Source organism: Pyrus communis, chromosome 12, assembly GCF_041283825.1.
Source record: "Pyrus communis isolate YQ-2024b chromosome 12, ASM4128382v1, whole genome shotgun sequence".
In the NCBI taxonomy this organism is placed as follows: Eukaryota; Viridiplantae; Streptophyta; class Magnoliopsida; order Rosales; family Rosaceae; genus Pyrus; species Pyrus communis.
In genome coordinates this window covers 21,848,979-21,872,500 of record NC_142576.1, presented here as the reverse complement: position 1 = coordinate 21,872,500, position 23,522 = coordinate 21,848,979, and the positions used below count along the sequence as shown (strand labels likewise).

The 23,522-nt window shown below is 38.4% G+C and overlaps 1 protein-coding gene, 1 long non-coding RNA gene and 2 pseudogenes across 3 annotated transcripts; 1 reads left to right on the top strand and 3 right to left on the bottom strand.

Annotated features, from left to right (window-relative positions):
- The window catches only part of LOC137744539 (ubiquitin C-terminal hydrolase 12-like), a 24,755-nt pseudogene extending 7,100 nt beyond the window's left edge, over window positions 1–17,655 (bottom strand).
- LOC148692499 (uncharacterized) lies at window positions 5,544–6,464 on the top strand. Its single transcript, XR_015954372.1, has 2 exons — window positions 5,544–5,719; window positions 6,046–6,464. It is a non-coding gene; the product is annotated as an uncharacterized LOC148692499 (long non-coding RNA).
- On the bottom strand, window positions 11,181–13,152 carry LOC148692498 (receptor-like protein EIX1; annotated as a pseudogene).
- On the bottom strand, window positions 17,388–22,422 carry LOC137744801 (ubiquitin C-terminal hydrolase 12-like). 2 transcript variants are annotated; one of them, XM_088681493.1, is made up of 19 exons: window positions 22,263–22,422; window positions 21,988–22,026; window positions 21,761–21,904; window positions 21,547–21,669; window positions 21,087–21,161; window positions 20,882–20,970; window positions 20,696–20,804; window positions 20,479–20,547; window positions 20,255–20,365; window positions 20,022–20,077; window positions 19,742–19,919; window positions 19,538–19,639; window positions 19,388–19,459; window positions 18,946–19,011; window positions 18,663–18,728; window positions 18,367–18,459; window positions 18,159–18,275; window positions 17,964–18,038; window positions 17,388–17,824 (listed from the first exon to the last, which is right to left on the bottom strand). In XM_088681493.1, exons 1-19 carry the CDS (start codon window positions 22,290–22,292, stop codon window positions 17,690–17,692), a joined length of 1,749 nt encoding a protein of 582 aa, XP_088537619.1. In that variant the 5' UTR covers window positions 22,293–22,422; the 3' UTR covers window positions 17,388–17,689. The 2 variants fall into 2 exon arrangements, with proteins under 2 accessions (XP_088537619.1, XP_088537620.1); XM_088681494.1 differs by having other exon boundaries at window positions 18,373–18,459.
- Between the last annotated feature and the right edge of the window lie 1,100 nt (window positions 22,423–23,522).

Sequence of the window (23,522 nt, the reverse complement as noted above, 5' to 3'; positions counted from 1 at the left end):
TGCAAGTTAGTTGGTTACTGTGATGCTGACTATGCAGGAGATCATGACACCAGGAGATCAACAACTGGGTATGTGTTTAAGCTTGGTTCTGGAACCATCTCTTGGTGTAGCAAGAGACAGCCGACGGTATCATTGTCAACCACAGAAGCAGAGTATAGAGCAGCAGCAATGGCAGCTCAAGAGAATGTATGGCTGGTACAGTTGATGAGTGATCTACATCAACCAGTAGATTATCCAGTACCATTGTACTGTGATAACCAATCGGCCATTCGCTTGGCGGAAAATCCAGTCTTTCATGCAAGAACTAAACATGTGGAAGTGCACTACCACTTTATCAGAGAAAAAGTTCTACAAGAAGAGATTGAGATGAGACAAGTCAAGACGAATGATCAAGTTGCGGACTTGTTCACAAAAAGTTTAAGTACAGGCAAGCTCGAAAATTTTCGCTGTCTGCTCAGCACAGTGCAAAGAATGAGAGCTGACATTGAGGGGGAGTGTTGAAAATCAATGTCAAAGTTAGGCAAGGAAAGTTAGGCAATGTTAGGTATGGTTGAATAAAAATTATTAGGTGCAATTAATGTGTTTTGTGTGGTAATAAATAATCTTAGTTTAATCATTTGGTTTGCTATAAATACCCAAGTTCTCAAGCATTGTAAATCATCCAAGGAAAAACAAAGCCTAGAGCTAAATAAGAAAAGCTTTGCTAATTAGTTTGTTTTGTGAGCTTTCTTTAAGAGTGTGTTCTATTTTCTTCTTCTTGGGATCATTAGAGTTATCTTGGATACTCTTCTTATTCAACAAACTCTACTTCCAAAAACAACTTTAGCTCCGCACTGTGCTGACTTGATACCCCTCTTAAGTTGTCATTAGCTCTTCTTGACACTGATGTACAGCTAAAAGACAATCAACCATTTCAAAATTTGAGATCAAATGTTTATCACAGCCCATCAACCATTTTTTACAATAATAACTTCATTTAAAATGCCTCATCCAATACTGGAAACAAAATGATTATCGAAATATGCATTAACAACTTTTTACATTCCAATGTCGCAAGAGAAATTGACAGTTATGAGCATACATCATTTCTTCATCAACTTGAAAACTTCAGTGTCAGACCTAAAGTAAAAATTCGGACACAATGAGAAGTATGAATCACAAAAGGAACAAGGAGCAGTGCCTCCAAGTTTATGCTTGAATAGAAAATTCTTTCAAGGGTAGGAATTGTGAAGTACATACTGATTGTGATTCTTCCTGAGGTGTCAGTGGTCGACTGGGGCGATATGTGTGGTTTTGTCTCTTGGCCCAAATCCAGAAACGCTGAAACTGCACTGGTATGCGAAACTCTTTTGCAATCTCCTCCTGTTAGCCATTTCCAAATTAGGATTCTAATAATTAATAAAACAGAATTCATAACTATTTGCCCTCAAAATCTCCCATAAGCCCAAAAATGGAGCAAGGGATAAAGACAAAAATGCACAAAATATACAAACTTTGTCATGATCAACAAGGTCAAAATATACATCCCTTCCAATTTGTGCTGCCCGGTCCTCATCTCGAACAAGCTCAAAATATAAATAAATTTGGCTATTATTTTTTTAGGTACACCAACTACCTGTAGTAGCACATTTGAAGATTCTGAACAGGCATAAACTAGAAATCTTTACCTTAATAACAGTATAGAGGTGTGCCTGTGCCTTATACCTCCTTTTTTCCTCTCTCTCTTCTTGTTCTTTTTTCAACCTTATCTGAAATGAAACACAGAATGGCAGTTCGATCTCTTAGTTGGACGCTGCAATAAGAACTTATGCTTGATGTTCCATTACACTTAGATGTTCAGCTATGTCTTTCTCATCCACGTTACATATTGTTTTGTCCTTATCTCAAAATATGGAAGACGGTTACTCAAATCTGCTTTTGCATCTGCCCGTATATCCACAAGCATGAATGCATTTGAGTATTTTGTAAATTTGAAAGAAGTATTATTGAAGCCAGGATTGGTCTGTGGCAACTGGTGGAAAGAAAACAACAATAGGTCAATTGACAATTCAGTAACTTTAAATTAAGGAGAGTTATAGCAGTTGGGATACAGCCAAAACTAAACTACCTCTTCCTCACCACCATACTGCTCTTCTAAAGCCCTCTTCACATCCACTTTTGTCACATGTTCATCATCAAACTTTTACCTAAAACAAGCAAGGAGAAATTACATCAGCTGACAAGTTATCAACATATATGAAATGCAGGCACGACAGCACTCATAGTCATCCGTAAAATCCAAATAAAGTAATACTTGAAAAAATGCCTATAACAGAACAGGTGCTTTCTTTACGGTTGTCAGGTAAATTGAGTAATGGTGAGAAACAGAGATCCCAACAAACACAGCTCATATGAACCAGAAAGATAAAAAAAAATATACGTTAAAGAAATAATAATAATAATAATAAGAAGCAAAGTAAAAGAGCAGTGTTGTAAATGTATGTGTGTGTGCATGAGCATGTGTTTATCTGTATGTGAGATACAATTACTGAGAGACTTGATTCCAGGAGTTCCATACCACTGGTCAGAGAGGGTTGGCCTTGTGAAGACAAGTAACGTCCATCATGCACCCCACCACTATGAACCGAGACACTGCAACAGTAAATAATTATCACAGTAAGTAACCAGTTACATGGTAAAATCTATGAAGCTGCGCGTTAAATGAAGAGCACCAAACAAGCAGATGCAAAAGCAGATTTGAGTAACCGTCTTTCATACATTTCATTAGGATTTTTCTTTAATACTACTGTTATGGTTGGATAGCTATGAAGAGTGTAAAGGTTGCGAACGCTGCTATCTGATTCAGGTGATATACTTTCCATTCTCCCTGTCAAGGTCAAGTTCAAGAGGAAATTCAAAGCGAACATTTATCTGCAAAAAACAATAATACAATATTGTCACCATGCTAACTAATTTTCTTTCCATACAAGAAATGTCATTATCGCACTGAACAGACAATTGTTGCCCAAGAGTTATTGTTAGGATAGTTTATATAAATTCAAATAAATAAATAAATGCACTGGATTGAGAAAGTTCAACTAAACTGGTGGCGAAAAAGAAAGTTAACGATGCAGATTTTTTTGGAAAAATAAAAAATAAAAAATAACGCAATACAATTAGGGTTTTACCATGCAATAATGAAGAAAAATTAAAATCAAAGTAAGATTGAAAAATATTAGGTAAGCTCAAGTCCTTCACGTGGACATACAAAAATTTTAAAGAAACAATTTTTATATGCTACAATTTGGTTTTCGACTACGAAGCTTAATATTGGAAGAAAAAGGCAAGGAACGTGCACATACAGGCAAGCTCAGTAAAGAACGTGCACAGACAGCACAGCAAGGAACGTGCAAGTGCATGTGTGCTGTCAGATTACAAGTGTGTAGGGTGTAAAGCTTTCAGTGTAGGGTGTAAAGCTTTCAGCTTTGCTTTCAGCTTTCTTTGTATTGTATAAGTATGCCTTCCATAAGGCTTTCTAAGATATGAAATACATTACAATTTGAATCAGAAAAATTCAATATGGTATCAGAGCAGGAAAAATAACCTGCTTCTGCATCATCTTATCCATGTCGTAGATGGCTCAACGACGGAGGTTGAGACCAGAGGAGACGGGTAGACTGTGAACCCAAGTTTCGATTTCTTTCCATAATCGACAGAGAGCCTGTCCAAGAGCAGAGAGCTGAGGCCAGAGCCGGTTCCACCTCCAACGGCGTGGAACACCAGAAAATCTTGAAGCCCCGTACAGTTATCAGCAAGCTTTCGGATTCGATCAAGGCAGAGATAAACAATCCAAGCTGCTCCTTCCATTTCCTCAAACTCTCATCATCTTTATCTTTCTCAAGCTGCTCCTCAAGTTGTGATTGAAGGTCCCGCAACCTCTTCACACTCAAATCGCGCTCGTCAAGTCGTGGATCATCCACATTCCCAGACACGCCAGCCCTGGCTATTTCAGACGTTCCTTTCCGAAATCCTTGCAATCTGGGACAGAACTGCTGAAAACTCCTTGACCCCTTTCTCCTTCTTCAAGATCAATTCGTCCAGAACAGGTTTGAGGGTAGACAATTGATCTTTGATTCCGCAAGAAAAGGAGTCAACTTCTCCAAGTTTTTTTTTTCAGACAGCAGTTACGAAGCTGTCCTTTGGGTAGCAGCTGGCTCGGTTTTTTTTTCAACACTTGCAGCCATGTTTTTCTTGTCCGCGTCGTGAGCTTTGCCGATTTGCATCTCGTTCATTTCAACCCCTGTGAGCGTCGGGGAGATGGGAATTTGTCATTCCAGCGATAATGCTGCCGGAGGAGCTGCCGGAATCTGAGGTGGCGATTGGATCAGCGGCGGTGGGTCTGAGCCCCAGCGGGCGTGGTTGGCTTCGGTTTTTTGGTTGGCTTCGGTTTTTTTTTCTCCTGTGAGCTTCTGCTTTCTCTCTATTGATTTTAAAAGGATCGACAGCATCGGAGAATCCTGTGAGCTTCTGCTTTCTACGAATTTGTTTTAAAAAAAAAAAAAAAAAAAAAAAAAATTAGAAAAAAAAAAAAGGAAGAAAAATTCTTTCTTTATTCTTATAGGTCTTTATATGGCGGAAGAGAATTCTTATTCGTTTGGAGATTCCCAGATACCTTCCTCCTCAACCGTGTCTGAGGTGGATGTCAATCCAAATCAAAGATTAAGCTCGGTCTTGTTAAATGAGTTTAATTACTTACCTTGGTCGAGAGCAGTGAGTCTTGCCCTAGGTGGAAGGTCCAAGCTAGGATTCATAAATGGAAGCATCGAAGTTCCTGATGTTTCTTCACCAACTTATGAAATCTGGCTTTGCAAGGATCAGCTAGTTATGTCATGGCTCCTAAATTCCATGGAACGTAAACTAGCTGAAATATTCAGTTATTCTGAATCATCATTCAAACTATGGCAGACAGTCAAGGAAATGTATGGCAGCCAGAACAATGCTGCACGTGTGTTTCAATTGAAGAAGAACATTTCCAACATACAACAAGAAGGAAAGCCCTTTGTTCAACTTCTAGGCAGCATGAAGAGCATGTGGAATGAGCTGGAAATGTATCGGCCTCACACAACTGAGGCGTCTTTACTACTGAAAAGGGCAGAAGAAGACAAGATATTCCAACTCTTGTCAAGTCTTGATCCAGGATACGAAGACCTACGAAGCCACATACTCATGAACCCCGAACTACCTTCCTTCACCAGCGTATGTGCAACAATCCAACGTGAAGAAGTACGAAGGAAAGTCATGAACACTGGCACAAAGACCAGTGTAACTGAAGCAAGGGCTTATCTAGCCAACGAAAGAAAATACAAAGTGAAGAATCCACACTTAAAGTGCCAACACTGCAACTATACTGGTCACGTTAAGGAGACATGCTGGATTTTACATCCAGAATTAAAGCCAGAGTTCATGAAGGATAACAAGGGCTCACAAAGACTGAACCGTGCACCACATAGAGCCAACAATGCAACTACCTCAACCTCTCATAAGTCTGATGCACTCAAGAGCTTCACTGCAAATCCAGCTGCACTCATAAATGAGTTTGCAGTGTATCTTCAAAGCAAGAAAGAAAGGATTAAGAGTGACCAAACGGTCGGCTTTGAAGATGGAAGTTCAATGGCTTTGCTAGGCAAGTTTGCTGGATTTCTGACAGAAACACAACACATGGCCCAAGATGACATGCAAGGTATCATGACTGCTTTTAAAACTGCTCTTAATGTAAATATGATGCATGATTTGTGGATTGTTGATTCGGGTGCCACAGATCATATGACCAACCATGTTTCTAAGTTTCACAAGTTTGAAAAATTTTCAAAACCGTCTCAAGTCTCAACTGCCAATGGTGAGAGTTCTAAGGTTTTAGGGAAGGGAAATATCAACTTAATATCGGACAAAATTGAGTCAGTAGCCTTATTTGTTCCTTCTTTTCCATTTCAACTTCTATCTGTGGGAAAAATCACAAATACCTTAAATTGTTTGGCCATTTTCTCTCCTCACAATGTCATTTTTCAGGATTGCCTCACCAAGAAGACGATTGGTGAAGGGTTTTACCTTGATGGCCTCTATTACATATCAAAAAACAGTCCCAGAGGATTTCAAGCCAAGTCCAGTCCATCCCAAGATAGTCAATTGTGGCATCAACGTTTAGCTCATCCTTCCCAACCTGTTTTGTCTTCCTTGTTTCCAAACTTAGGTAATGATTTAATTTCGTGTGAAACATGTCATTTGTCTAAAGCCACCAAATTGTCTTTTACCTCATCCTTATCTAAGACTAGTAAAGTTTTCGAACTAGTTCACTCAGATGTATGGGGACCAACGTTTGAATCTTTTGATGGTTATAAGTATTATGTAACTTTTGTTGATGATTTCTCTAGAGCCACATGGTTGTACCTTTTAAAGTCTAAGAGTGAAGTGATTGAAGTTTTTAAGGATTTTCACAATCTCGTTAAGAACCATTTTTCCTCTCAAATTCAAACCTTAAGATCTGACAATGGCACCGAATATATGTCCCATATTATGTCATTATATTTGAGCAATCATGGTATCATGCATCAAACAAGTTGTGTCGGCACACCTCAACAAAATGGTGTAGCTGAAAGGAAAAATCGTGACATTCTGGAAAAAACGAGAGCATTAATGTTACAAATGAACGTACCAAAGAGATTTTGGTCACAAGGAGTCATGGCGGCTGTGTACATCATCAATAGACTACCTAGTCGAGTCTTGGGGTTTAAATCTCCACTTGAAGTCATGAAAGGAAGAAAAATCGACCTTTCCCATCTTAGAGTCTTTGGATGTGTCTGTTTTGTTCATATACAGTCACACCATCGAGATAAGTTGGACCCTAGAGCTCTCAAATGTATTTTTCTTGGTTATTCATCAACACAAAAAGGATATAAGTGCTATGATCCTCAACTAAGAAAAATAATTGTATCTAAAGATGTACGATTCCATGAAGCTAACCCTTTTTTCAGCAAATCACATGAAGCCACAAGTCAGGGGGAGTGCATCTTAGACCTAATTCCTCTACCAAGAATCTGTACTTCTACACCTCCCATTGAAGTCAATAATGAAGGTACTCATCCTGATAATTCTGTGCATGATGATGACTCGGTGCATGATGATGACAACGGCAACATAGAAAATTCTCAAGGAGTGGTTGGAAATTTGAATGAGGATGAGACAAACCTCCTAGTACCTCGACGCAATCCTCGGCGTGATAGACAACCTCCCACAAGGTTTCAAGATTTTGTCACATATAAACCGAGGCATCCAATTTCAAATTACGTGTCGTATCAAAAGGTAACTCCATCTCATGCTGCCTTTCTTAACAACATTTCAAGTCACAGTGAGCCTCAAAACTTTTATGAGGCTAATAATCAAGTTGTGTGGAAAGAAGCAATGAGAGAAGAACTCAAAGCACTAGACCAACACAAAACCTGGAGCATCACCAAACTTCCACAAGGAAAAAAGGCAGTGGGCTGTAAGTGGATCTATAAGATCAAGTTTAATTCTGATGGTTCGATTGAGAGGCATAAAGCCAGGCTGGTGGCTCGAGGATTCACTCAAACATTTGAGGTGGATTACAAGGAAACATTTGCTCCTGTTGCAAAAATGAACTCAGTAAGGGTTCTATTGTCTGTTGCCGTCAATAAAGGTTGGTCTATGTATCAAATGGACGTGAAGAACGCCTTTCTACATGGTGATCTTGAAGAAGAAGTCTATATGAGATTGCCACCAGGACACCCTCAAAGCCAAGAGCCTAATTTGGTGTGTAAGTTACATAAGTCAATTTATGGACTGAAGCAATCACCACGTGCTTGGTATGCAAAACTAAGTACCGTTCTTCATAGCATTGGGTTCAAAATGAGTAATGCAGATTCATCATTATTTGTTCGCACAAGAGCTGCAAGCAAATTAGTTGTGTTGATATATGTGGATGACTTAATAATTACAGGTGACAATGCTGCTGAAATCACCACACTCAAACAATCACTTCAACAACAATTTGCGGTTAAAGATCTTGGGGTGTTGAAGTATTTTCTTGGAATCGAAATGGCATCTTCTTACAAGGGACTATTTCTTAATCAACGAAAGTACGTCATGGACCTACTTAAAGATGCAAATATGAGTGATGCCAAGCCTGCACTTACCCCTCTTGATAGCAAGCTCAAGCTTGACTTGGGAGGCACGCCACTCTCGGATATCAGCTTATATCAGAGGCTTGTCGGCAAGCTGATCTACCTAACGATCACCAGACCAGACATCTCACATTCAGTAAGTATTGCCAGTCAGTTCATGCACTCTCCCACCATCGAGCATCTGAACCTTGTCAAAAGAATCTTACGTTACTTAAAAGGGTCTGTTGGTCGTGGCATCCTAATGGCAAAGAATGACAACACTCAAATCATGGGGTACTGTGATGCTGATTGGGCAGGAAACGCAATCGATCGCAAGTCCACCACTGGTTATTGTACCTTTGTTGGTGGAAACTTGGTCACGTGGAAGAGCAAGAAACAAACTGTCATCGCAAGATCAAGTGCCGAAGCTGAATATCGTGCAATGGCCTCAACCGCGTGTGAGCTGATATGGCTAAAAGGACTTTTATGTGACTTAGGTGTGTTCACAGCTCAACCAATGACCTTATTCTGTGACAACCAGGCTGCCATGCACATAGCATCAAACCCCGTCTTTCACGAGAGGACGAAGCATATTGAAGTCGACTGTCATTATGTCCGTGAACAAGTACAGTCGCAGGTGATTCAGACACATTATGTAAAAAGCCTCGATCAGCTGGCTGATATATTCACCAAACCTCTGGCTTCTCATCAGTTTCAAAGACTCCTCTCCAAGCTTGGATCCATCAACCTACTGGATCCAGCTTGAGGGGGAGTATTGGAAGAAAAAGGCAAGGAACGTGCACATACAGGCAAGCTCAGTAAAGAACGTGCACAGACAGCACAGCAAGGAACGTGCAAGTGCATGTGTGCTGTCAGATTACAAGTGTGTAGGGTGTAAAGCTTTCAGTGTAGGGTGTAAAGCTTTCAGCTTTGCTTTCAGCTTTCTTTGTATTGTATAAGTATGCCTTCCATAAGGCTTTCTAAGATATGAAATACATTACAATTTGAATCAGAAAAATTCAATACTTAACCTTAGTACTAAAATGTTACATTTTCAATGCTCCATGTAATAAAGCACAGATGAAGTTGAAGCAGGAAGATGAGCTTCCAGTACAATTGTACAAACCTTAACCAGTGTCCCGCATAAAATCACACTCAAACCGCTTCAGCTGAAGTTGAAGAATGGGAGGGAAGTCAATAAATAGAATGCCCTTCTTAGCATCCTGGAATAAATATCCAAAATATTCCTTGAGAACAATACTTTAAAATTTGCATTGCAAAGAAATATATGTGAGGGATAGTAACTTCAGCAAGCGACTTGATAGAAAGAAAAAACTAAGGACGGCATCCGATCATAACTTAAAATATAACGTTCCCTCCTCCTCTTGTATTGTATTTGTACCCTCCACAACAGTTCCCTGGACCCACAGAACAATTATCAGAATGAAAATGAAACACAAAACTCATGGAAAAAAAACCGAAACATTCCCATACTTTCATTTTATCTTCAAGCTTTTCGCTAAGAACAATATTAAGTTCCTGCGCGTCATTTTTCACAAACAAACCATTTGTATCCCATCCGAAAGACTCGGTCAATTCTTTGGTTGCAACACTGCTTTCACTGTATCGAAGTTTATAGAATAGACGTTGTAGTGCCAAAGGGATGCTTCCTGAAGGCATGTCATTCTCAGTTGTTGGCATATGATGCGTAGCCTGGTAAGTACCTCGAAAATTAAGATCGTGCATATAAAATTCAAAAGAGAATTCATGTTTAGCTTACAATAACAACAGTTGCTGCCTGATTCTTGAGCCCAATATAATATGACCAATAATCAGGAACGTCACTGACAGCAACCTCAGCTTCAATCACAACTGTTTGGTTCACCAGATACCCCCTACCAGGGTCAAAAAGATCACCAAGAGGCATGAAAGATGTGAATCCCCATTCACTTTCTCTTGCATTGAACTGGTGTTCCGTTTCCGCAACATCATACAATAAGTTTTATAATATGGATAATGTTTTTTAGGTTATGCTTACACCGTTACAGTCATTTCAAATTAATGTTTTACAGCATACCATGCCAATTTTCACAAGGTCGACAGTCCAACCTCAAGCTCATCCCTTACTAAATGAAACCCTTGATTTAATATGCTCAGCCTTTCCACCACCTAAAATTCAATCTGCCCATAATTGTTTAATTGCACACTGTATCCAAGTAAATTCTTCCTATATTTGACATCTAGACACCTATAGAAGGACTAATCTATTGTTTTTCAATTAAGTTCTAACATCCGTTGGTGCGTTTTACTCCATAATTTTTCTTTTCCTTCTTTATCAAACTTCAAAAGTTCCAAACAAAATCACCATTGGGCACATGGCCAGGCTATGGAGCTGCTGCCATCGGCCAAGATGTTAGAAAGAAAGGGGTGGAAGAATTATTTTTGTAGTTTTGATATTTCAAGAAGTAAAATCGGAATTAAAATCCTCATAATAAACAATATTAGGGTGATTACTTAGAATGATTACGTTCAAATGGCATCACCCAAGGACTATGAAGTTGAAACCAGAGTACATTAACTCCAACAATAATAATTTCTAACTGAAACCCTTGGGTGTACATGACTACCCAACGACAACCAATGCTCTTATTGAACAAAAGAGAAAACAGAAAACGATGATCAAGCAAAAGCAGAAACTTAAATGCTAAAAGGAAACAAGACAAATAAAGGAATATAGAGCTCAAACGATACTTCCTGCATGTAGCACAAAAGCGGATATAATTAGTTTTTAAGGACGCTATACCGAAGAATGTATCAAATAGTAATAACAGGCATACATACATGATACATTATGCATATGTGTGCACAGCTGATGCTCAAAAAATTAATGTGAAACAGACCTCACAAAGGTCAATCTCTTCCTCTGGAGCAAAATCAGCCAGTTGATTTAGTTTTGCTAAAATTTCTATTGGCTTGCTAAACTCTTCACAAAAAGCCTACGAACAAAACTGGTAACACAAAAGAAACTTAAATCAGCAAATGTGAACCGGAAGCAGATATTATAAAACCCAGCAGAATGATCCAGAAGTACTGTAGTTTTTGTTTCTCAGGTTCATAAAGCTTAAAGAAAAGCGTGATATCTTCCTTGGTTTTACGAGGGGGAGGAATAGGACATAGATCCTGGAGCATTTTATAGGGGCAATAAAATTGTTAGAAAATATCTCTTTCGAAATTGTAATAAGTCTCGGACCAGGGGACACAACAATAGATAAGAGAGAATTACCGGCCAAATTCTACTTCCAAAAACAAATTTAGGTAGCCATTGTGAAATTTATCTGATACCCCTCTCAATTGTTCAACCTAAAAATCACAAGGGGTCGTCAGTAGCTTGCAAGAATTACATCGACCAATTGTGAAGTGCACACGTCAACCACGCTGTGCTGTGCACTTCCAAACACTATCAATCATTTCAAAATATGATATCAAATTTTATCAGTGACCAACACATTTTTTTCTTGTAAAATAACTTCATTTAAAACACCACAGAGGTGTTTCCCATGAACACTTTTAGGGGAGTGAGAGAGAGAGAGAGAGAGGATATATGTGTGTGTGTGTGTATCTTGAGAGAGGATATATGTGTATATATATATATATGTATCTTCTTCTATCCAGCATTTGTCCAAGAGGCAACGAAGCAAACGTTTGCCATTAAAACAAGGTGGGAAAAAGTAAGAGGCGAGAAACAATAAGAATTATAAGCTCACAAAGGAACAACAAATATATTAGAGATAAAACAGATTCATGAGGAGCCGACTTCCAAGTTTAAATGCCCTATAACTGTGAAAATCTTATAAAAAGTTATGAAGTGTAAAGTAAATACAGATTGTGATTCTTCCTTGGATGTCAATGGTCGACAAGGGCGATATGTTTGGTTTTTTTCCCTTAACCCAAAACCAGAAGCGCTGAAATTGCACTGGTATGCCAAACTCTTTTGCAACTTCCTCCTGTGAACCATTTCAAAATTAGAATTCTAATAGTAATAACAGCTGAATTCAGAAATCTGAGGTACTACTGTTTGTACCTTGAACTGCCAAAAGAGCGTCTGTTTTTCAGTAGGAAAACTAGGAATTTTGTCATGGTCCAAAAGGTCAAAATATATGTCCTTTCCAATCTGTTTTTCCAGGTCCACGCCTTGAGAAACTTGACCATATAAATAAATTCCGTCTGCCGTAACTTTTGGATGTAAACCAAATACCTAAGGTAGAGTTCAAATGGTTACGGAACAGATCAAGAACTTTAAGACTTGTCAAGTTCGCAATACCACTTGGCATGTGATAAAGTTCGCAATCAGACAAATGTAACTCGACCATGAGAGAAGGAGTGTGTTGACTTGTAACCAATGAGATGCCCTGGTAAGATCTACACGACTCATGTCAAGATGTTTCAACTGAGAAAGACCGGAGAGCCATTCGAGATTCTTGACCTTCGAAACAAAGTTCCAAGAAAGGTCCAGATAACGCAGGCTCGAGAGATTTCCTAACTGATGAGGAATGGTTCCGTTGAACCCTGCATGCGAGAGGTTAAGATACCTTAAACCTTTAAGAGAACCAAGAAAGCTGGGAAACTGTCGTCCTCCAAAAGCATTGTAGCTTAAGTCCAAGTAGGTGAGATGCTTTAAATTGAGTAGAAAATGATTTACCTTACCACCCAGCCAATGGCCCTCACGAGTCACTTCATCATAATAACCAGCAAGGTGGAGCTCGCGGACATGACCGGTTAAATTGTTGCAGGCAACACCGGCCCAAGTGCAACAATCGCCTTCACCAACCCAAGAGGAAAGCAGATTTGAAGAATCATTGAGATCTTTCTTGAACATAAGAAGTGTTTGTCTCTCATTTTGTTGGCAAGGCACATTCAGGTTTCCATTGCATAAGCTAAGAGTAATAGACGCAATGCATAGAAAGTTGAGTAGTGGAACAACTCTCATGACTCTATCCATATAGATATCAAATAGGTGATTGGTGTGAGGAATGAGTAATTTAGAGTGCTATTTATACACACATTAGTAAAGATATTTACTACAAATTACTTTTCTACATCTCCAGACCTACAAAGACGGTAGTAAGTCAAGAGGTAAAAGACAAAAAGGATGGTCCATCCCCAAAACAAATTGTAGACAGTGATAGTTCAACTTCATCCCCAAAGAAACGTCAGGCACATATATAGTTATAATCAATCTACTTAATTAGTTTTAAAAATCATTTTTCACAAGAGAATTGAAATATTGATTGACAAACTATCCTGAGATCGAAGGATTTATTTGTTTCATTTTTCAGTGGAGATTAGTTCATCATTGTTACACCCGCCCCTGCTTATAAGGATAATTATGTAATTCTTCCTAAAAATTTATAGAATTATCACTTTAGTCCTCAATTTGTCACCCAATCAAGATCTGAAAATTTAAATTGTTATCCTATCCCTAGGCTGCCACATGGCAGCACCCCAACTCCCTTCCCTTTTTTTCTCTTTTGTCCCCCCCCCCCACCTGCCGTGACACCCTTTCCTTCTTTCTTCTTTTTCTTTTTCTTCTTTTCCTTTCTTTTGTTTTGTTTTGTCTGCACCCTTCTTCTCTCCTTCGAAACTCCCCCATTTCTCTCCCTCTTTTTCACCGTGAAAGTGCACACACACACACCCACAGTTGCACCAGCTCAGGGAGAGTCACCATCGTCACCATTCAATTGCATATCTCTCTCTCTCTCTCTCTCCCCTGCTCGCGTCGCCGGGAGGACACGAACACCTCCGGCGAGTTTTGTTGTTTTTCCGGTTAGGTAAGCCTTATTTCTTCCTTTTTCTTATGTTAGACGTTGCCTAGATGTGTTTACTGAGTTTGGGTTCATTATTTCCAAGGTTTTGGAGTGTTTTTGGCATGGGTGAAGGCTCACCCAAATTTCCGGCGAGTTGTGTGGTTTCCGAGGGATTTTCCGGCCACCACAGACCGTTTTATGGCGAACCAAAGGTATAAATCTACTCCTCTCGTCTAGTGCTTCATTTTGGTACCTAGATCGGGGTCTCGTTGCGTGTTTAAAGTTGGCCTGAGTTGCGAAAGCTCCGGCGTTCTCCTTCGGTGCACCCAGGCCTTCAGGCCATTCTCCATTCCCCCACGGGCCTTAGGCCTGTTTGGGTCTTTGGCCCAAAACCCTAACCCTTTCCATTTTTATTTTTATTTTGTTTCCTTAAAAACCCAAAGGCCTTAGGGCCTGTTAGCCAAACCCATTACCCTTTTTAATTGGGCCTTTGGGCCATATGGTTTCAAACCCAAACTCAGCCCACCTAAAACCTAAACCCATTTATCCTAACCCAAACCCGTGACCCTGACCCATTGACTTTGACCCGTTGACCGTTGACTGGGTCAATGGTCAACGTTGACTTTTGACTTTGACTAATCAACGGTCAACGTTGACTTTGATCGTTGACTTTTTGAGTTTTCGTGCGGGGACCCTCCTAAGCTAATTTCGACGTTCTAAACCCGTTTCCGATGTCCATTTTCTCAAATTCAATCCCCAAAACAAATTACAGACAGTGATGGTTCAACTTCATCCCCAAAGAAACGTCAGACACATATATAGTTATAATCGATCTACTTAATTAGTTTTAAAAATCATTTTTCACAAGAGAATTGAAATATTGATTGACAAACTATCCTGAGATCGAAGGATTTATTTGTTTCATTTTTCAGTGGAGATTAGTTCATCATCATGAAACATTTTAATTAAAATTAATTCCTTGTGCATCGAAAATAAAATAATATAAACTTCATCACTTTTCATGATTCATCTCTTTTAAATTTGAACGGTGGACAATGTTCTTCCATAACTTATAAATAATTCGTGGTACTTCCATTCAAAGTTTGCCACTTTCGACCACTTTTATACAGCTGGAATTGAATCTCAATTTCACTCTTGATAAATAAAAAAATGAAAATTTAAAAGGAAACAAAAGCCTAGATGCCTTTGCGCCTCCTTCCACGGCAAAGCCCCACCCAGTTTCCGCCATGGCTGCTGTTCCATAATTTTCTGATGATTTCCTTAGTAGCACTTCTAAACACGCAATGCTATGTACAAGAAGTCTTCACTTTAATAAGAGTATAACAGTCCACTTGTGCCTTGTATCTCCTTGTGTCTTCCTTCTCTTCTTCTTCGTTCTTCAACCTTATGGTCCTGATCTGAAATTAAAAAAATGTCAATTCAGTGACTTCAGTCTCTTAGTTGTACACTTGAATACAGAACTTATGCTCGATGTAGCATTAACTAGACGTATAGACAACCTCAGCTTCAACGAAGACGGTATCATTCACCAGATAACCCCTACTAGGATCATAAAGCTCGATGAGAGGCATGAAGGAGGTAAATCCAAGGTCACTTTCCCTTGTACTGAATTGGTGGTGTATTTCTGAAACTCCATGTAAAGAATCAGGAATCAAGGTTTAGGAAATACTCAAAAATTGAACAAAACTTGATCGATACTAGACCACAAAAACATTGTTTGGTAATTAGGCATTAAAATTTTAAGAACCTTCAACAGAGCTAGGGCGATTCTATTTGAACCCAAGAATTTCCTTGTTTCTACTGCAATTTTCTGTTAGTGATCTACATTTGTATCCCCTAATTTTCTCTTACCTTTTCAAACCCCTTAATTACTTTGCTACGGTACATGCATTTACTCAAGACATCCACTTATATATGCAACCAAAAATAGAGAATATCATATCTAACAGTTAGATGACGAATAAGCATAAAAACTTCAGTAAGGCAGCTGCCTTTCTTACTCTGATTTTTAAGGGGTAAAATTGCAAGTGAAGATTTCAAAGAAAAATTTAAAACTGATAAAGAAGTATACCCATTGTTACTGAATCCTTGCTATGGATCTGATTAACTACAGCCAAGCTGAACTGATCATATCTACTCCACCCGTATGGCAATGTCCCACAATCTGCAGCAAGTAGCAACTAAGGAGACGGAAAACCAGCCCACATTGTTGCTTCCCTTTGGAAATATTAGTATCCTCCTGATCAATCAAACCAAAGCAATTCAAAATCCAATCAACCAAGAAGAAAAGTAAACCAACTTCAGTTTCGTAAGTCGAATTTCGACATGAAGGTCTATCTCTAGCGGAAGAAGAAAAAAAGGGTACCATTTATAACCGCCAACAATGAAGATTTCAGAGTAGACATTCCTGGTGTCCATAGTAGTAAAGTTATCAAATTTCCAAGTGAATTTCATGCTCGTAGATCCTCCAATTGTGCGTCTACCAGCACACCAAATACCATTTATTTTGTTAACGATATAATTGATAAGGCTTCATCTACTTCTACGTAGTTATCTGATGTATATAAGAGGATTTGTATTTGTAGTTATAGTCTTAGTTTTATAGGGCTAGGGTTCTCTTTGAAAATATATATACATGTAAACTCAATGGATGAAAGTACCCAGAATTCATTTTCTAGATATTTCAAAAACCCTAAAGAAAAACCAAAACCCTAAAGAAAATGTGATAAGTTCCACTCTAATCATCATACGTCATTGCTACCCTGAACTGTACTAAGGACGGGGAATGATTTGGGCTCAGGAAACAATGAGTTGAAGAAGAAAACTCTATCCATAACTGCAATCCACTATTATTTTTTTAAGAAATTCAAATTGTTGAGAATGACTCCCACTTTTAGGTGACATGACACACGATAAACTTGTATCACAACCTGGTCACTTGGACAGTTAATAGGTGACACAACACAAACTGTATAATTTAGCTAAACTTCATAGGCCATTTATGATAAAAACTGAATATCAACCCCTAGAACGAGCCACTGGTTCAAGTATAAGATCCTATCATTACCACCAAGATATCCAACTGGTAGTCATAACTACCTGATTGCAAGAGCAAAGCTCGACCCATCCACCACGTTGGTTTTTCCTTCATTAATTTATAAAATCTTGGATTTTTTACTTCGAAGTCTAGCTCCGATTCCTTCTGCTATGAGGTAGATCAGCCGCTACTCCTCCACAAGGAAGTGTTGGTTAGACAATGTGTGGTTGTTAAACAAAGATCCGCTTTTAGAAGGGCGCATATTAAGCCAAAAACACAATTTTTTCGGAGTTACCAAACGAGGAGGGATAGGAGTGTAAACGAAAAACACCCATCAGCACAATCTTCCTTCCCATTCAGACTCGAGCAATGTGAGGAAACAAGCTACCTGAATTTCTTACAACGTGTTCATACAAACTTTTGGGCCAAGAAAGGGCTTATTCAGAAAAGCAAATATTTCTAAAACTTAAAAGTACTTCTTCAGTGCATCTTGTAGGACGGCCCAGGTTCCAACAGAGCCACACTTTTGTAATGTCAATGTAGCCTGCCTCACAATCAAGTTTTCAGATTTTAAAAAGCTATCTGCGAACCTCTGCTTAAGAGGTTCCATTTCATCCACCGCAGTTTCTAGATCCGCCATTGCCTCAGCTCGTTCTGCCTTTACTCAGGCCAGTTCAGCCTCGAGTTCTGTAGCCCTCGTAGGAGCTTGTACTTGAACCTACTTGATTTGCTGCGTGAGCCCTCTTAGGAGCATTATCAGAGTGCTCCAACCCAAGGTACTGCTCCCATGCATGAAAAATATCTTCACTCTGAAGAAAACAAAATTTCAAATGTTAGCAGTTAAAAAAGAAATCCACCTAGGCAATACCCATAAACATGGTTTAGATTGGCCTCCAGACATAGTATAGAACAAAGGCGGACATGAGTTGCGATAGACCGTAGATGCACCTTAAATCGTCTGGAAACAATATCAGAATCCTGTAGGTACTCTGGACGACCAAGTGACAAGAATGCAAACTTCCACTGCACAACAAATGGGGAAATCGACAAGGAAGCAAAATAAATGATCATTTATACTAGCGAAGGAACACTCTTTTCCTCTAGTGACCCCATCCCAATGAATATAAGGCATGGGTCAAGTACCTTTGAGAACTCCTCATCCAGGACTTGCAATTTCTTTTGTATCCTTTTTTTAACTTTAGCTAAAGTTTCCCCTTCATGGATAATGAATAGGAAAGGTTCCCCAAAATTGTGTACTTCCTGTAAATTGTACAAATAATAAGAATATAAGACCGATTCGAAAAATCAACAGTATTTGGGCGAAACCTCTAACAGTAGTCAAATAGTTTACTTCTACCATCTGGTTCAATACAGTGACTTTCGTGAAGTGGTAAACATGAATCAAGCGACGATAGCGATCCAAGTTTTTCTCTTCTTTTGGAATCTGATACACAAGAAAAAAAAAGAAAAAAGACAGCCGCATGAATCCAATTCAATCCCATACAGTAGAAGGGATGTTGATCCAGAAAGGGAAAACAAACAGAATTACGAATCTTGCCCATAAAGCTATATAAAAATTTTCAACAGAGTTAAACCAGAAACTCTTCAAAATAAAACTAATAAAGAAGAGGGGGAAAAGGGACTTGCCTCCTCTGCACGCAAAGTCCAGTACTGATCATTCATATTCACAATTTTCTCACTGTATGGGAAGATCTGAAAAAGAACACAAGGAATTATGAGTGCTACTGCTACATCAGACAAAATTACATCAGTCCTATACAGTACAAGGGATTCATGTACAATAAGTTCCTGAAAATATAAAAGCATCATGATACCAAATCAGCATCACAAAAGGGGCATGCTACAATCACTTCAGACCAGAAAAAAATTGCTAACATGCTGATACATCAGGCATACCAGCAGTAATTACCTTGTAGATCTTGTGATAGAAAATCTCAAGCAGTCGCAGTTCTGCATTTGGATGAGACAGCTCTACCTGTTTCAGGTACACCACACATTGAGAAAGATCCATTATAAGAAAACTGTTTAAGAGGCGGTGATAACAAATTCTACCACTTTTGTCAAGTAATGACCACCACTGCAAGTTGAGTGTAATCCATTATTGGCAAATTATAAACGACAGAAAGCACAAAAACCAGTCGAAGGGAGGGAAAAAGAGTAGTTTTCAATTAAAGGTCAAATATTTTTTACAAGCTCTGCAGCGCTAAGGTAACGTATTATAGCATCATTAGCATTCCTGAACAAACAATGAAAACAAAAAACACACAGAGGACTTCTCATACGATTGGAGAAACTTTTAGATGGGAAGTGATGCATAATACATGGAATGCATAGATAGAGAGAAACTTCACCTTCGTTTTAAGTACATTAATCAGATCCCCAACAGTGCTCTGTTTGGGCAATCTAATACTGTGAATCCCCACCTGTAAACAAATTATACAAGATTATGATGTGCACAATCGTTCATAAGCATAAGATGCCGACCAAATATTCACACGGACCTCATCTTTTGTAGCATGACGAAAAGCAATTTTTAGAGTTTTTAGCCTTTCCAATTCTGGCAGGGGAATGTCCAAGACTTCATAGTACAAAATATCAGAGCTCTATATAAGGAAAAGCATAATTAGCACCCCCGGGCCACGAAACAGGATGCTTACGAGAGTGAGAGTAAAACAACATAGGAAGCTCCGTACGATGCCACTTACTTGGTCGTAATGAGTTAACATTTCTGTTAAATGCTTTACTCCCTGATATTTTATTGGTTGGGGCTTAGGTTGTTGAGAATTGCAGTTATGTGCAGTGAGTTTGATTTTGGTGGGATTTTCCAAACCAATGCGGTGAGCTAATTTCTCCACCACATCATCATAAGTGTGTAGCTTTGACCTAGAAAACAACAAATTAGAAAAAAACAGTTATAGCATTAGCACCAAATAATAAAACAATGATGGACAGTCCAACTATGAGGGACAATGATTAAGTACTAACAATTCCAAACAAAAATCCTCCTCCATCGGTTTCTCCATAGAATGGAAATGAACAACCTGTATAGCATCAAATCATTCAATATCGTTTGGTTTAACATTTAACAAAATACAATTATAAAAATAAAGTAAAAAACACTGACAACAAAGTAAAAGGAGGTGAAAAACCACTAATGGAATAATGAAGTCTAATTTAAACTAAAACAGAAAAAGAAAAAAAAATTCCACAGCCTGTACCCGGCGATCGAGCACATAGTCCAAAAATGAAGGAACATCAGGGTATTTACATCCTTCGTCTATTTCAAGCGGAGTAGATTTCTGAAAGCATATAATGTCCCCATCTCCAATCTGGAAAAGCAAAGCAACAGATTAACTACCCAAAAACCTATAAAAGTGTAAAACTTAAATCTTATAGCAGACATGTTTACAACATACCAAGCATGCAATATAGCAACAATTACCTGGCTCGACCGAAACGAGAACATCTTATCAAGGTGTTCGCACATGACAACAGGCTCAAACTTTATTTCCTGAATGTAGGACAAACACATACATTAGTTTTTGTAGAAGAATGGTACAGCGAAGCATGCATCAAATTATAAACTTACATATACATTCTACGTGTACGTACATATATTAAGTTAAGGACACAGCTGATGCTACAAAATGTGAAACAACCTCATAAATTTCAAGTTCTTCATCAAGGGGTAAACCAGCAAATTGATTCAACTTTGCTAAAATATCTACTGGCTTTGAAGAACTCTTCACGAAAAGCCTGCCAACAAAACTGGAAACAGAAAAGAAACTTAAATCAGCAAACATGAGTCAAAAGAGAACTATTCGGCTGAGCAGAAAGAGCCACACCGTAGTTCTTGTTTCTCAGGTTCATAAAGCTTTAAAAAAAGGAGGATATCTTCATTGGTTTTTTCAGGAGGAGGAATAGGACGTAGATTCTGGAGAGTTTATACAAGCAAGAAAATGTAAGAAATGATGTCTTTCATAAAGCAATTGGAACCACAATAAGCCTCAAAACACAGGTCATAACCAGAATCTAGTAAGACTGGATTACCGGCCCAAATTCTACTTCCAAAAACAACTTTAGCTCCTTGTGCATTTTATTTGATACCTCTCCACATTGTCCCACCTGTAAAACACAAGGGGTCATCATTAGCTCTTCTTGGCACCAATGTACAGCTTAAACACTATCAATCATTTCAAAATCTGAGAGAAAATGTTTATCACCGCCCATCAACCTTTTTTGTACTATAATAACTTCATTTAAAATGCCTCGTCCAACACTGGAAGCATAATGAGCATCGGAATATGCATTAAGAACTTTTTAAAATCCAATTTTGCAAGAGAAATTGGCAGTTATAAGTTATAACCGTACATCATTAGTTCATAAACTTGAAAACTTCAGAGTCGGACGCAGCAAAGCAAAATTTCAGACAAAATGAGAATTATGAATTACGAAGGAACAAGGAGCAGTGCCTCCGAGTTTAAGGGGGCTTAATCAGTGAAGTACATACTGATTGTGATTCTTCCCCAGGTGTCAATGGTCGATGGGGGCGACAGGTGTGGTTTTGTCTCTTGGCCCAAATCCAGAAACGCTGAAACCGCACAGGTATGCCAAACTCTTTTGCAACCTCCTCCTGTTAGCCATTTCCAAATTAGAAATTCTAATAATTAATAAAACAGAATTCATAATTGTTTGCCCTCAAAAGTTAGCCTGTACCAGTGTACCTTGAAAAGATTAAAGGGCATTTGTTCGTGAATACGGAATTTACGAACTTTGTCATGATCAACAAGGTCATCTCGAATTTGTTCTGCCAGGTCAAAATATACATCCCTTCCAATTTGTTCTGCCAGGTCCTCATCTCGAACAACCTAAACATACCAATAAACACCAAATGACTGTACTAGCTCATCCGAACAAGCAATGGTGAAAACAGGATACTAGAAAGCTTTACCCTTATAATAGTGTAGTTGAGTGCTTTGTGCCCTTGCTGCTGGAAAGACAAACGGAATCAGAGCTCTGATCGACAAAAAACCTAACCCAGTAACCCTAATCTACTGAATTATAACCCAAGCAAATCAACTACTGTAAAGGACAAATTTTCAAAATTCAAGCAGGCTTGAAAATGCCGGATAGAACAAGGAATCCTAGGCGATCAAAAACGAAGAATGAAGCAGAAAGTTAATGAAAAAACGAGACAGAAAAAGTAGAGGACGAGTCGGTACGTACAGCTGACGTTGGAGGAGTATTGATCGCCATTGCTGTTGAGCAGTAAGCAGTCGTATCAATGGAGCTGAGAGACGAATGAAACAGTGAGAGAAGGAGAGGCGGGCGAGAGGAAGTGTTAGAGGAGTCTTTGTCAAAGTCAACTGTATTAGGATTTGACGTTGTAATCTCGTCATGATTGTATTTACTGTATAAAATGAGATGCTTGTACACCAAGTAAATGCATTGTATAAATAGAAGCATTTGTATTTTTAGCACCTCCTAATTTTTAATTGAGATAATATTGTTTATTAAAAAATAAAAAATTATTTGAACCCATATTTTGCATCTCAACACCCAACTTACTTTTTATACCCACATTGTATTTGATTGATCTATCATTATCTCTTTACACCTTCTGAAACCGCCCTTATCAAAACTCAACTCAATCAAACTTCTTTTTACACCCAACTCAATCTACATAAAAATAAAAAATAAAACCCTAACCAGTCCATCATCTCCATGGAGCAAAGCCCCTTCTTTCTCTCTTTGAAAAATCCTTCCATCTCCCATGGTTGTCATTCTACACCCCCCATCTACTCCTCCGTAGTCATCCAAACCTCTTCCTCTTCCTTTTCTTCATCATTTGACATCTCTAAATTTCTAGAGCACTAATTAGCTTAATAATTGGTATGTGTTCAATCGATTGGTTCAATTTTTACGTATTGATTCATTTTTCTTTTCAATTAAATGAGCTTCTGGTTAGAGTGTTTAATGAGTTTGGTATGTTTCAATTAAATGAGAATCTTCTAGACTCTATATTCTTATTTGTGGTAGAAAAATAGGTACGTCCATGATAACTTTTGGTAGATCAATGAATACTTTTAACCGTGGATTTTTTTTTTTTTTTGTCGAAACCATGGATATTTATTAGATACAAAAGTTGCAGACAACAATTCACATTACATTGAACTGTGGCTAAAAAGTATATCGTCTTTGCACGTTTTAAAGGTGAACTCATATCTAAGTAGTTTTTATTGTGGAGCAAAACTTCAGGAATTGATCTAACCTAGATGTGTAATTGAGTTTATGCATTTTAATGATTAAACTGATAAATATTTCAACCACATATGGATTTAATATCATAGTATCTTTTAGCCTCTATATGCCACAAAAGTTGCGGACAAAAATTTACAATACATAGAATTGTGGTAAAAAAGTATATTGCCTTTGCACGTTTTATAAGTGAACTCATGGGTAAGCAGTTTTTATTATTGACCAAAA

What these genes read in the sequence shown, in the direction of transcription:
- LOC137744801 (XM_088681493.1), bottom strand. Translation starts at nt 22,292, where the DNA reads ATGGCGATCAATACTCCTCCAACGTCAGCT. An exon ending in TGCCCTTTAATCTTTTCAAG is followed by an intron (nt 21,670 to 21,760) that starts GTACACTGGTAC and finishes AATGGCTAACAG; the next exon opens with GAGGAGGTTGCAAAAGAGTT. An exon ending in TGTTAACTCATTACGACCAA is followed by an intron (nt 19,640 to 19,741) that starts GTAAGTGGCATC and finishes TTCCTTATATAG; the next exon opens with AGCTCTGATATTTTGTACTA.